General features: G+C 64.6%; 2 protein-coding genes across 2 annotated transcripts in view; one reads left to right on the plus strand and one right to left on the minus strand.

Moving 5' to 3' along the window:
* CHD3 (chromodomain helicase DNA binding protein 3) overlaps positions 1-8,575 on the plus strand; it is a 60,459-nt gene extending 51,884 nt beyond the window's left edge. The window contains 7 exon segments of the mRNA XM_075071348.1: positions 1,140-1,202; positions 1,535-1,665; positions 5,061-5,234; positions 5,737-5,990; positions 7,293-7,456; positions 7,916-8,240; positions 8,529-8,575. Coding sequence (XP_074927449.1) covers positions 1,140-1,202; positions 1,535-1,665; positions 5,061-5,234; positions 5,737-5,990; positions 7,293-7,456; positions 7,916-8,240; positions 8,529-8,575 — 1,158 coding nt within the window.
* A 1,973-nt stretch (positions 8,576-10,548) lies between these two features.
* The window catches only part of PER1 (period circadian regulator 1), a 370,577-nt gene continuing 367,727 nt past the window's right edge, over positions 10,549-13,398 (minus strand). Inside the window, exon 23 of the mRNA XM_075071349.1 lies at positions 10,549-11,368. Within this exon, the coding sequence (XP_074927450.1) occupies positions 11,184-11,368 (185 nt within the window). The 3' untranslated portion in view covers positions 10,549-11,183. The remainder of the gene's footprint in view (positions 11,369-13,398) is intronic.

A 13,398-nucleotide genomic window follows, 5' to 3' on the forward strand; every position in this document is an offset into this window, starting at 1 on the left:
TGTCTCCTTGAGCTGGGGACATTTGCCAGAAAGGGGGGTGGAATGAAATTCCCAGCGAGCGGCGTCCCCTTCCCCTCGGGGGTTGGCAGGGGGCGGTGCTCCCAGGGCGGAGGCTGACGAATAACTTAAGCGCTCCGCACGTGAGCGAAGTGATCAGGTGAAAAGTTCTCTCCAGTTCTTGTCTGCACGGCGGTCGCTCACGAGTCAGTTGTGTCGATCTTGTAACCGTCTCAGCACCCTAAAAACTGCGGAGATGTGGGCGGGGGGGGGGCTGTCAGGTTTGCAGCCCCCGAGACAAGCTGAGGGGGCAGCCCGGTCCTCGCGAGAGCTGACAGAGCTCGGCAACCCAGCAGAGACAGAGCTGGAAGCCATCCTAGCTCCCCACTCCCCTCCAGGGCCGGGGATAGAACCAGGTCTGGCTCCCAGCCCCCACTGCTCTAACCCACCAAACCCACTCTCCTTCCAGAGCGGAGACAAACCAGGAGTCTGGCTCCCAGCCCCCCCTGCTCTAACCCCAACGCCCATCCCTTCCCAGAGCCAGGGAGAGACACAGGAGTCCTGTCCCAGCCCCCCTTGCTCTAACCCACAGACCCACTCCCTCCCAGAGCCAGGGAGAGAACCAGGAAGTCCTGCTCCCAGCCCACCTTGCTCTAACCACCAGCCCCCACTCCCTCCCAGAGATCAGGGAGAGAACCAGGAGTCCTGGCTCCAGCCCCCCTGCTCTACCACCAGGCCCCCACTCCCTCCCAGAGCCAGGGGAGAGAACCAGGAGTCCTGGCTCCTAAGCCCCCTGGCTCTAACCCCCCGACGCCCCCACTCCCCGCCCCATGCCTGTTACCTTGGTACCAATTAGTTTTTACCATTGATCGGGCTCGTCCCACACCGAGTGCAGGCCCATGCGGATGAGAGCCAGCCGCCTGTCGATGAGTGACCAGCTCGGTATGACTCGGAGAGCACGGTGGAAACTTCACCTGAGCTTCCCTCTGCAGGGAAGCCGGGCGGGGTGAGCTGCAGCAGCAGGCCGCGGACCCCACCGGTCAGCCCTGCAGGCGTCTGGTGCTAACAGCGTGGGAGACCCCGAGCCACAGGCCAAGCGCACCGCCCCTCAGCAATCCCCATCCCCTGCACTCCCTGCCCAGCTCAGCCCTGCAAAGCCCGAGCACCTGAGCCGCGCTTTCACCGCAGTGAACACCGCGCAGGAGGTGAGACGACAAGACCCAGGAGTCCTGGCTCCCGCCCCGCTCTTTAACCCACCAGCCCCCATCCCCTCCAGAGCTGGGGAGAGAACCCAGCGTCCTGGCTCCCACGCCCCACCTGCTTAACCACCAGCCCCACTCCCTCCCAGGCGGGGAGAGAACCAGGAGTCCTGGCTCCACAGTCCCCCCATCTCTAACCCACCAGCCCCACTCCCCTCCCAGAGCCGGGGAGAGAACCAGCGTCCTGGCTCACATGCCCCGCCGCTTAACCACCAGCCCCATCCCCTCCCAGAAAGCCGGGAGAAGACCCAGCGCGCTCTCCCCCTGCGCAATGAGAGAACAGATCCAGTCACACGGCGGCTCGGGGGAGGTGTCTCTTCATCTTGAACCTTATCCCGCCCTTCATGGCGTTGTCCTCGAGAGGGAACTCGTTCTCAGCGGATGAGAGCGACATGTACCTTGCGCCCAGGTACGTTCACCAGCGTACTAATTTGGGCGCCCACATCGGAACTCCCGCTCCCAGTTGATGATTGGTAGAGAGTGGGGCGCTGACAGGAGGGGCCTTTGTGTGCCCTTGGCGCAGAGGACCAGAGACGGTTTTAGGGGGAGAGAAAAGAGCGGTGTGGTTACCAGCGGACACTGAGATGCAGCCACCTCTGGGGCGGGGCGGCGTTACCCGGGACCGCCTTTGCCAGGTGCTGAGATGCGCCCACCTTCTGGTGGCGGGGGTGGCTGTTACCAGGGACCCTCGCCGGCGGGAGATTCAGCCACCTCTGGGCGGGGCCGGTTACCCCAGGGACTTAGCCTGGTGCTGAGATGCGCCACCTCTGGGGCGGGGCGGCTGGTACACAGGGACCCCTCGGCCGGCGCGTGATGCAGCCACCTCTGGAGGGCAGGCGGGGACAGGGTGGACTGAGCCTACCCCGGCTGCCTCGTTGTTGCCCACGGCGCCGTTAGCCTCTTGTAGAGGGAGTAGAGAAGCGATGGCGTCTGGCATTGGTCTTGCCGAGCCCTTCTCGTCGCCAGCGCATGGTGTCGGTTCCCTGGGCCCCGGAGAAGCCACCAGTTGACCCTCCAGCTGGACATGTGCAGGTCCCGCCGTGGCGGTGACGATAACCGCGCTGCGTCTCATACTCACCGTGGGCTGCAGGGCGAGAAGGGGGGCTGGTGATGGGGGGCCAAGGGATCCCACAGGGCGGGGCTAGGCTCACCCGCCCACTGATACACACTTACAGCGCTTCTAAGCACCCCCAACCCCAGGGCAACCATCCACCCACAAACCTACACACACTCAGTGACCCACCGTCCCACCACAAACTCTACACACACACAGTGACCCACCGTCTCACCACCAACCTCAACACACCACACGAGATCAGTGACCCACCATCCACCCACAAAAAACCTAACATACCCACAGTGACCCCACCGTCCCACCCAAACCTACCACACACAGAGTGACCCACCGTCCACCCACAACCTCCACAACACGTGACCGACCATCCCAACCACAAACCTAACACACACACAGAGTCAGTGAACCCACCGTCCCACCTAACCTACACACAAAACACAATACACACAACCACAGTCAGTACCACCGTCCCACCACAAACCCACACAACACACTACACACAGTCCAGTGAAAACCCCTTCCCACCACACACATACACACACACAGAGTCGAGTGATCCAGCCGTCCACCACCCACAAATCTCACCACACATTTCCGACCCACCACAAAACCTACACACACCCCCAACACCACACACACCACATGGGGGGGGCGTGGTCGTGGGACAGACACACACCAGGACACAACACTTCACGTCGTTAGGTGGGGAGTTCGGGGGGCCCTCGGCGGCATCTCCTTCTTCTTTCTTCTTGTACCTGCGGGCTGGCCGGAAGGATACCTCAGCCAATGATCAGCCCCTGAGGCGGGTGAGACAGGCGTTGGGAAACCGACCTGGTCCGGGAACGCGATGCCATGGAGAGGCCCCGCAAGCCCCCGACCGCAGCAGGGGAATCGGCCGGGTGAGCCGTGGGGCAGGAGGGCGCCAGGCGGGCAAGCGCGCCCACATGAGCCAATCGCCCCCGGGCCCCTCTGCAAACAGACTCGAGACAACCGTTCCGCGGTTTCTGCCTCTCCGGCAGCCTTCGCTCCGCCGGCAGTTTCAGCGTCCCACAACCCGGGGCCTGCGGCGGTTTCCGGACTAAGCTCCGGGCCCCCTTTCGCCGTCCTGTGTCTCCAGTGCTGCTTGTTGATGGCATCTCGTCTCTCCCACGTGTGACTGGTCGATAGGGCAGTTTAGGTAGTGGTAGATCCCTCTTGCTGCCATGGTGAGCCGTGGCGGGAAGCCGCGGAGGCAGACGGGGGCGGCGGCTGGAAGGGCTGCGTGGCTCTGGGTTCCCGCCCGGCCCGATTCGGCCCAGTCGGTGCCAGGGACTTTTGGACAGAACATGAGGGGCCCCAGCTCTCTGTAGGGCGCCAGGGGTCCCCGAGGCAGCGCAGGGGCGCAAACGGGGCACACCCAGAAGGCCCCATCTGTCCGCCATGCTTGCCCAGTTGTTTGCCCCCCATTTTGCGCCCCAGGGCCCTGGGCAGCAGCGGGGTGCAGACGGTCGTGGACAGAACGGGCACAAGGCTGGGCAGCATTGGAGGGCACACTGCGGGGACACCAGGGGTGGCGCGTGTTGAGCGAGGAACACCCAGGGCAGTGGTGGGGTCAGGCGGGACCCAGGGCGCGGTTGGGGCAGATGGGGCAGCCGATGTTTAGACAGGGACACCTGGGCATTCGCCGTAGGAAGGGCTAGGGGGCCGGTTGAGGACACGCGGGGCGTGGTGTATTGGCAATCCGGGTGCCCAAGTGCCCTGGGGCAGTGTGGAGGCACACCTGCAGCGCGTCGGCAAGACGGGGACACCCGGGGCGGAGTCCGAGGGGGGCAGGCGGGCATCGCCAGGAGGCAGTGGCTCTGAGGGCGGCGGGGACACCCGGCGGCAGCGTGGGGGCAGACAAGGACACCCAGGGTCAGCGCAGCTGGGCAGAGGGACACTCATGGCAGCGCGGGGGGCAGGCGGGGGCACCCAGGACAGCGCGAAGGGCCGGCGGGGCACCCACCTGTGCGTTGATGACGCGGTCGTGAATGGCCATCCACTCGGGCTTATGCGTAGCGGTAGAAGGGCTCCATCCTTCTGGCGTAGAGCGGGGTCCCTTGCTCTTGCGCTTCTCGCTCTTGCCGTCAGTTCCTCCGGAGCCTAGTCCCGCGGGGGGCTCGTCATGTCGTTCTTGCGCTGGTAGTGCGCGTACATCACCAGGTGGAAGATCTCCAGCTGCGGCGGGGGGAGAGGAGGCGGGGTGGGCGCTCGGCCTGGACGGGCCAGGTGCGGGTCTGGGGATCTGGCGCGCACCCCCCATGCGCGCCCACACCCCCAAGCCCACCCTGCGCCCTCATATTCCCGCCCCACCATGCCCAACCCCCATGCTCTTCTCTTATCCCCCCCCCCCCCGATTCACACCCCCACTGGTTGACTTAGTTTTGGGGGAGTGCGTGGGAAAGTCACGCCCCACGACCCCTAGGAGTATGGGACCTGCCACGCACTGCGGCACACCAAAGGTGCCTTGCGCTGTTGAGGATGCGAGACCCCAGGCCCCTTGGGTCCAATCCACCTAGTGAAGCAGGGGAGTGGGGCTGGGGGGCACGGGCTGGCGGGCTCAGCAGGGGGCAGGGCAGGGGGTGCTCTCCTCCCGCTAAGGGGGCTGTACTGCGTGCCGGGGGATTGGCCTGGGCCCGGCGAGGGAGGCTGCCAACGCTGCTGGGGTGGGGGGCCCAGGCTAACCCGGCCCCGTCCGCCTGCCCCCACAGTAACCTGGAGGGCTTCCTGGAGGAGTTCGCCGACATCTCCAAGGAAGACCAGATCAAGAAGCTGCACGACCTGCTGGGCCCCCACATGCTGCGGCGCCTCAAGGCCGATGTCTTCAAGAACATGCCGGCCAAGACAGAGCTGATCGTGCGCGTGGAGCTGAGCCCCATGCAGAAGTAACGGCCTCTGTCCGGGGAGGGGTCCCTTGGGACTGGGCGGACCAGCTAAAGGGCCATTGCCCCGGGGTGGCGCTGTGGGGCAGGGGGTGGGGGGCTCAGCACGGGGTGCTCTCCCCCAGCAGGCAGGGCTGGCTCCAGGGCGGCGCTAGGGGGTGCTGTGGGGCAGGGAGCGGAGCTGGGGCTTAGTGGGGGGCATAGGAAATAGAGTCATAGGATGTGCTATCGATGGGATCGGAGAGCCGTTCCCTGCCTTGCACTGTGTGTGTGTGTACGGGATGAGAGCAGGGGGTGGGGCTGGGGGCCAGGACTCCTGGGTTCTCTCCCCGGCTCTGGAAGGGCAGTGGGGGCTGGGAGCCAGGACTCCTGGGTTCTCTCCCCGGCTCTGGGAGGGGAGTGGGGGCTGGTGGGTCAGAGCAGGGGGGGTTGGGAGCCGGGACTCCTGGGTTCTCTCCCCGGCTCTGGGAGGAGAGGAGGGTGGGGGCTGGTGACCGTCCGTGAGCCCTGTGCCCCTGCGGGTTGCAGGTGGCTCAGCAGGTGTCCTGCCCCCTTCCCCACAGCTCCTGGAGCAGGCGCTGGTGATCGAGGAGCAGCTGCGCCGAGCCGCCTACCTGAACATGACCCAGGACCCCAGCCACCCGGCCATGGCGCTCAACACCCGCTTTGCCGAGGTCGAGTGTCTGGCCGAGAGCCACCAGCACTTGTCCAAGGAGTCCCTGGCTGGCAACAAGCCTGCCAACGCCGTCCTTCACAAGGGTAAGAGGAGGGCGGGCAGGCGGGCGCGGAGAGGACGGTGTCTGTAACGTCCAAAGCATCCTCTGTACCGTGCTCTCTGAATCATTAAAGTGGGGTTGTGATCAGAAATGCCGCTGTGTTCGGTTGTCTCCTTAATCCTGCTCTGTGTATCTCTGGTGTATCCTCTGAGTATCTCTGGTGTATCTTCTGAGTATCTCTCTGTGTATCTGCTGAGTAGCCCCCAAACTTCTGCTGAGTAGCCCCCCAAGCATTGGCTAAGTATTTCTGGGGTGTCACTCGAGTATCAGCTAAGTAGCTCCGGTGTATGCCCCAAGTACCAGATGGGTATGGCTGGAGTATCTCTAGTGTATCTGATGACTGTCCTCCAAGTATCTGCTGAGTATCGCTGAAGTGTGCGCTGAGAATCGCTGGTGTATGCCCTGAGTATCTACTGAGTATCGGTGTATGCCCTGAGTATTGCTGGTGTGTGCCCCGAGTATCTGCTGAGTATTGCTGGTGTATCTCTCGAGTATCCTTTGAGTATCTCTTGGGTATCACTTGTGTGTTTCTCCCTGAGTATCATGTGAGTATCTCTGGTGTATTTCTCCCCCAAGAATGATGTGAGTATCTCTGGTGTATTTCACCTCCCTCCCTAACCCCGAGTATCATGTGAGTGTCTCTGGTGTACTTCACCTCCTGCGTATCTCCGGTGCATTACTCCACCATCACACCCCTCCCCCCCACACCTGACGGGTATCTCTGGTGTATTCCTGTCCCGAGTATCATGTGAGTATCTCCGGTGTATTCATCCTCTGAGTATCTCTAGTACATCGGCCCCCCTGCTGAATATCTCTGGTGTATTTCTCCTCTTGAGTATCACTTGAGTATCTCCAGCATATTCATCCCCCTGAGTATCACTTGAGTGTCTCTGGTGTATTCATCCCCCAAGTATCTCTGGTGAACTCCCCCCCCCCCCCCCCCCCGGGTATCACTTGAGTGTCTTCGGAGTATTCATCCCCCCAAGTATCTCTGGAGTTTTCATCCCCCCCTGAGTATCCCCTGAGTATCTTCAGAGTATTCATCCCCTGAGTATCTCTGGAGTAATCTTCCTCCTGAGTATCCCCCGAGTATCTCTGGTGTAATGGCCCCTCCACTCGAGCCGACCTGACATGGAGGTTGGGGGAGACGGGGCAGGGCCCTGCTCTGCCTCAGGCGTCCCGGCCGGCTCGGCCCTGGCGGGGTGGGGCCACCGCGGGGCAGCCGGCCCGGCCCCCGTGCCCCGCCTGACGCCTCTCCCCCTCTCTCTGTCTCTCCGCGCCCCAGTGCTCAACCAGCTGGAGGAGCTGCTGAGCGACATGAAGGCCGACGTGACGCGCCTGCCGGCCACGCTGTCCCGCATCCCACCCATCGCCGCCCGCCTCCAGATGTCGGAGCGCAGCATCCTTAGCCGCCTGGCCAACAAGGGCACCGAGACGCAGACGGCCCCGGTAACGCCTGAGGGGGCTTGGCCACGGCCCCACGGTCCTTGTAATCACTGGGGGGCTGGGCCCCATAACCACTGGAGGGTGCTTGGCCCTGCTCCCATGGGCACCATAATGCCTGAGGGGGCTTGGTCATGGCCCCGTGGGCCTTGTAACCACTGGGGGGCTGGGCCCCATAACCACTGGAGGGTGCTTGGCTCTGCTCCCGTGGGCACCAAAATGCCTGAGGGGGCTTGGTCATGGCCCCGCGGGCCTTGTAACCACTGGGGGGCTGGGCCCCATAACCACTGGAGGGTGCTTGGCCCTGCTCCCATGGGCACCATAATGCCTGGGGGGGGCTTGGCCACGGCCCCATGGCCCTTGTAACAACTGGGGGGCCTTGGACCCAGCCCCGCAGGCCCCATAATGCCCTGATCCACCCCCTGTGCGCCTGGGGAGCTCACTGCCCCCCACCTTCTCTTCCAGGCCTTCCCACCGGGCCCGTACACCACCCCCCAGAGCTTCGGGGGCTCCTTCAGTGCTGGAGCCCTGCCCACGGGGGGCGCCAACTACAGCCAGATGCCCGCTGGGTCCTTCATCACAGGTCAGCTCCCAGGTCCAGGGTACGGTGGTGGGGGCTGGGAGCCCGGACTCCTGGGTTCTCTCCCCGGCTCTGGGAGGGGAGTGGGGGCTGGTGCGTTAGAGCAGGGGGGGCTGGGAGCCAGGACTCCTGGGTTCTCTCCCTGGCTCTGGGAGGGGAGTGGGGGCTGGTGGGTTAGAGCAGGGGGCTGGGATGCCAGCGACTCCTTGGGTCTCTCTCCTGGCTCTGGGGGGATGGGGCTGGGGGTAGACAGGGCTTGGAGCCAGGACTCCTGGGTTCTCTTCCCGCTCTGGAGGGGAGTGGGGGCTGCGGGGTTAGAGCAGGGGGGCTGGGAGCCAGGACTCGGTTCTCTCCCCAGCTCGGAAGGGAGTGGGGGCTGGGGGTTAGGAGCAGGGGGTGCTGGGAGAACAGGACTCCTGGGTTCTCTCCCTGGCTCTGGGAGGGGATGGGGCTGGTGGTTTTTCTCTTTTCACCCAGTTACGCCCCTCCTTGCCGCAGCCGCACCAACTCCGGCCCGCCCGGTAGCTGCGGTTCAGCGCTGTTGAGGTGTGAGCGGGACGCCGAACCATCCCCTCGGAGAAGAAGGAAAGCACCCGGGCCGGCGAGGTGATCTGTATCGATGAATTGAGGGGAACCCCTTTCCTCCCGCGGGCAGGGGGCAGTTTTTTTTTGCTCCCGATCTCTCTTTCCCGGGGGGGGCACGATACCTGCCCACCCCGCTCTATCCAGATGGGACCGCTCCCCCCCCACTCCTGGGGGGTGGGTACGTAGCCTGGGCGGGTGAACGGTGGGTCCTGCCCTGGGACCCCCACCCCACCGCTACTCTATAAATATGATATATATATATATATTATATACAGCAATACTTTTATGGGAGCCCCCCCGCCAGCCCCCCACTGGGGGGGCAGCCCCCCCCAGCTTGGGAAGGTGGCCCCCCATCCCAAAGCGGGGCAGGGGGGCAGTTCTACCTCGCTGTGATCTGGCTCGGGGGGGGGGCTGGGCGGGAGGCAGCGCGCCGGGAGTCACTCCGGAGTCGCCAGTTCGCATCACTTCTTGTTTAAACTGCGCGGAATAAAGGCACCGTTTCCTTGGCTACGTGAGCCTGCCTCCGGCTGTGTTTGCGGGGGGACGGGGGTCTCCCTACCCCCGCAGCGGGGTGGGGCTCCGTGCCCCCACAGCGGGAAGCCACTCCCCAAAGACCTCCCTAGTCCCCACCACACCTGTCCCTCTTCACGCAACACCCTGTCCCCGCACACCTGTTCATCCTCTCACGCCTGCCTGTTCCCCTGTCCCCACACCTGTTCATTCCCTCACGCCTCCCTGTTCCCGTCCCCATCTGCCCCCCTGCACCCACCCCTCCATCCCTGCACATCCGCCTGTCCCCATGCACCTGTCCATCCCGTCTGCCTGTTTCCGCCTGTCCTCACCCGCCTGTCCGTCCCCGTGCGCCCACCAGTCCATCCCTGCTTGTCTGTCCGTCCCCACACGCCCACCTGGCTAACCCCATGTGGCCGTCCCCCTGCACCCATGTATCTGTCCCCCTGTCTCCGCACCCCTCTTCACTCTGTCCAGTCGCCCCCCCGCGTCTCTCGCCCCTGCCCCACATAGCCGGTCCTGCAGTAGCTCCAGGCAGACGCATCCAATAACCATTTCCTGCGGAGGCCTGTTCCGACATCCAGCAGGGCTGAATCGGGCAAACCCGCCCGGCTGGCGCTGGCTTTGCCTCCGAATCGATCCCGGAGCAGCCGCAGGCCCCATCATGGCATACTGGGCGCAGGGGGAGGCTGGGACCACGGCGGCACAGAGGGGGCTGGGTCCCAGGCCGCGAGCAGCATCCAGGGGTTGGCGTGACCGAGCCATGTGTGTGCCGGGTCGAGGGGCTTTGCCCCGTGTGCAGCAGGGGTGAGCACCCGCCTGGGCGCTGGGGAAATGGGGCAGGCCCGAGCCCCCCACTGGCACAAACACCCAGCGGTGAGGGGATGGGGGTACAGGTGTGAGGCCCTTACTGGAGAGGAAACCCCAGGTGTAAACGGCTCCAAACTGGAGCAGAAAGGCAGGACCGCCTGGGTGAAAGGAGGGGACCTGGGAGCCAGGACTCCTGGGTTCTCTCCCCAGCTGCCAGGGACCCATGCGGTGCTCTAGTCTCACCCCTCTCCCCCATAGCACCCAGCTTGGAGCTACCCCACGTGCTGGGACGAGGCCAGCACCAGACCTGGCGGTTGGTGGGGGGAGGGGAGACGGGAGCGGTGCAGTCGAAGCCTGGGGGCAGCGAAGCGCTGGCTGGGGCCATGGGCCCGGTGGAGCCGGGGGTCGGTGAAAGGAAGCAGCCCCCGGGTGCTGGACTGAGGGGGCCCAGCTGGCTTGGGGAATGGGCCCCTGCCAGGAAGCATGAGCTGCTAATGGAGCGGGAAGAGGGGAGAAACACCCGCCGCCCCGGCTGGAAAGAAAGAGCCAGGTGGGGAAACTGAGGCAAGGTTTGTTCGGGCCCCGCCCCACAGAGCACACGGATGTCACTGCCTGAGCTCTGCACCTGGTTTATTGGTGGGGGGCACCGGAGCCAGGCCCAGCCCCACCCCACCTTGAGGCAGGTGCCGGGTTCGAGCCCAGCGTAGCAGCCCTCTCCGCCAATCGGGAGCTCATTTGGCAAAGTGGGAGGGGGTCCCTGCCGGCCACGCTTTGTTGACTCAGTTTGCACCCAATCAGAATCTGGTTGGTAAGTGTGGGCGGGGCCTCCCACTGGTCCTGCACCCCGTTGGTTGGCTCCGTAATGACATCATGGCCAGGTGCAGCCTTCATATGTGACATCAAGGCCTGCAGGCAGCCAAGCCCATTGGCGGACATCACTTCCTGCTGGAGCCCTGTAGCATGACATCACTTCCTGCGGGACCTCTGAAGGGCTGGGCCCGGTCCAGTGACATCACAGCCTGCTGTAGAATGACATCACTTCCTGCTAGAGCCCTGTAGCATGACATCACTTCCTGCGGGACCTCTGAAGGGCTGGGTCCGGTCCAGTGACATCACAGCCTGCTGTAGAATGACATCACTTCCTGCTGGACCCAACCCAGACCGATCACGCCCCTTCCACGGGACGTCCTGGCCCTCTCACTCCGCCAGCAGCAACAGGACTCCTGGGTTCTTCCCCCGTCCCCCCACTCAGTCCACCTTCACCACCTCCTCCAGCTCGCGGTACTGGAGGAGGAAGTAGGGGTAGCATTGGTTGTTGTCGAAGACCACGTAAATCTGGGGGTCGCTCAGGCTGTCCACGCACGAGTCGTACAGGTCGCTGGTTGGATCGCCGGGGTCCAGGGGCGGGGGCCGGCGCAGGGCCGGCTGCCCCAGGGCCGAGCGCCCCACCAGCACCTTGCAGAGGAAGACGTGGCGCAGGCCGGCCTCGGCGGGGGGTGCGTAGCGGTGGGAGTAGCTGGCCCGGCGGGCGAAGTAGCTGCCCTGCCCGTAGAGGGCGGCGTGTTTCCCCGACAGCCGGGGGTCCAGGTTGTGTTTGCAGATGGCCGGCACCGCACCCGCCGACGTCCCGTGGAAGAGGTGACGCTCGTTCCGCAGCCGCTGCTCCGGAGACATCTGCCGGCTCATGTGGCTCTGCTTCCTGCAGGGGGAGACACCGGACTCCTGGGTTCTCACCCCAGCTCTAGAGGCTGGTGGTTAGAGCAGGGGGAGCTGGGAGCCAGGACTCCTGGGTTCTCTCCCCGGCTCTGGGAGGGGAGTAGGGGCTGGTGGGTTAGAGCAGGGGGGGCTGGGAGCCAGGACTCCTGGGTTCTCTCCCTGGCACTGGGAGGGGAGTGGGGGCTGGTGGTTAGAGCTGGGCACACTTCCATTTGTCCCTGTCCCACAGGAAGGGGTTCTATGCCCAGAGGGAGAGGTTAGGTAGGGGGTGCTGGGTGCAGGAGTTAGAGCTGGTGGGGTGGAGGGTGTGAGGGGGGGGCACAGGGCTGGGGGGCACTCGCCACTTGTCCCTGTCCTGCAGGAAGGGGTTCTGTGCTCAGGGGGAGGGGCTGGGTGCAGGGGATAGAGCTGGGGGATACAGAGGATAGATCTGAGGGGTGCAGGGCACACAGGGGGCACAGGCAGCAGCAGATAGAACTGGGGTGTGCAGGGGGTGTGGGGTGCAGCGGATAGAGCTGGAGGATGCAGGGTGCATAGTGGGTGTGGGGTGCAGCGGATAGAGCTGGAGGATGCAGGGTGCATAGTGGGTGTGGGGTGCAGCAAGTAGAGCTGGAGAGTGCTGGGGATAGATCTGGGGAGCACGGGGGCACAGGCAGCAGTGAATAGAGCTGGGGGTGTTGGGTGCAGCAGATAGAGCTGAGGGTGCAGGGGGTGCTTGGTGCAATGGATAGAGCTGGGGGGCGCAGGGTGCGCAGGGGGTGTGGGGTGCAGCGAATAGAGCTGGAGGATGCAGAGGATAGATCTAGGGGGCACAGGGCAGGCAGGGGGCACAGGCTGCAGCAGATAGAGCTGGGGGGTGCAGGGGCTGGGGGGTGCAGGGCGCACAGGGGATGTGGGGCGCAGCGGTTAGAGCTGGAGGATGCAGAGGATAGATCTAGGGGGGCACAGGGCACGCAGGGGGCACAGGCGGCAGTGGATAGAGCTGGAGGATGCAGGGGGAACGGCAGAGGATAGATCTGGGGGGTGCAGGGCACGCAGGGGGCACAGGCGGCAGCGGATAGATCTGGGGGGTGCAGGGTGCGCAGGGTGCAGCGGATAGAGCTGGAGGATGCAGAGGATAGATCTGGGGGGCACAGGCGGCAGCGGATAGATCTGGGGGGTGCAGGGTGCGCAGGGTGCGTGGGGGGTGCAGTGGATAGAGCGGGAGGATTCAGGGGGAACAGGGCAGCGGATAGATCTGGGGGGTGCGGGGTGCGCAGGGGGTGTGGGGTGCAGCAGATAGAGCTGGAGGATGCAGAGGATAGATCTAGGGGGGCACAGGGCACGCAGGGGGCACAGGTGGCAGCGGATAGATCTGGGGAGTGCAGGGGGTGCAGGGTGCGTGGGAGGTGCAGTGGATAGAGCTGGAGGATTCAGGGGGAACAGGGCAGCGGATAGATCTGGGGGGTGCAGGGTGCGCAGGGGGTGTGGGGTGCAGCAGATAGAGCTGGAGGATGCAGAGGGTGCTGGGGATAGATCTGGGGGGTGCAGGGCATGCAGGGGGCACGGGGCAGCAGATAGATCTGGGGGGTGCAGGGTGCGCAGGGTGCAGCGAATAGAGCTGGAGGATTCAGGGGGAACGGGGCAGCGGATAGATCTGGGGGGTGCAGGGTGCGCAGGGTGCAGCGAATAGAGCTGGAGGATGCAGCGGATAGAGCTGGGGGGCACAGGCGGCAGCGGATAGATCTGGGGGTGCAGGGTGCAGCGG

The sequence above is a fragment of the Chelonoidis abingdonii genome, chromosome 11 (genome assembly GCF_003597395.2).
Source record: "Chelonoidis abingdonii isolate Lonesome George chromosome 11, CheloAbing_2.0, whole genome shotgun sequence".
In the NCBI taxonomy this organism is placed as follows: domain Eukaryota; kingdom Metazoa; phylum Chordata; order Testudines; family Testudinidae; genus Chelonoidis; species Chelonoidis abingdonii.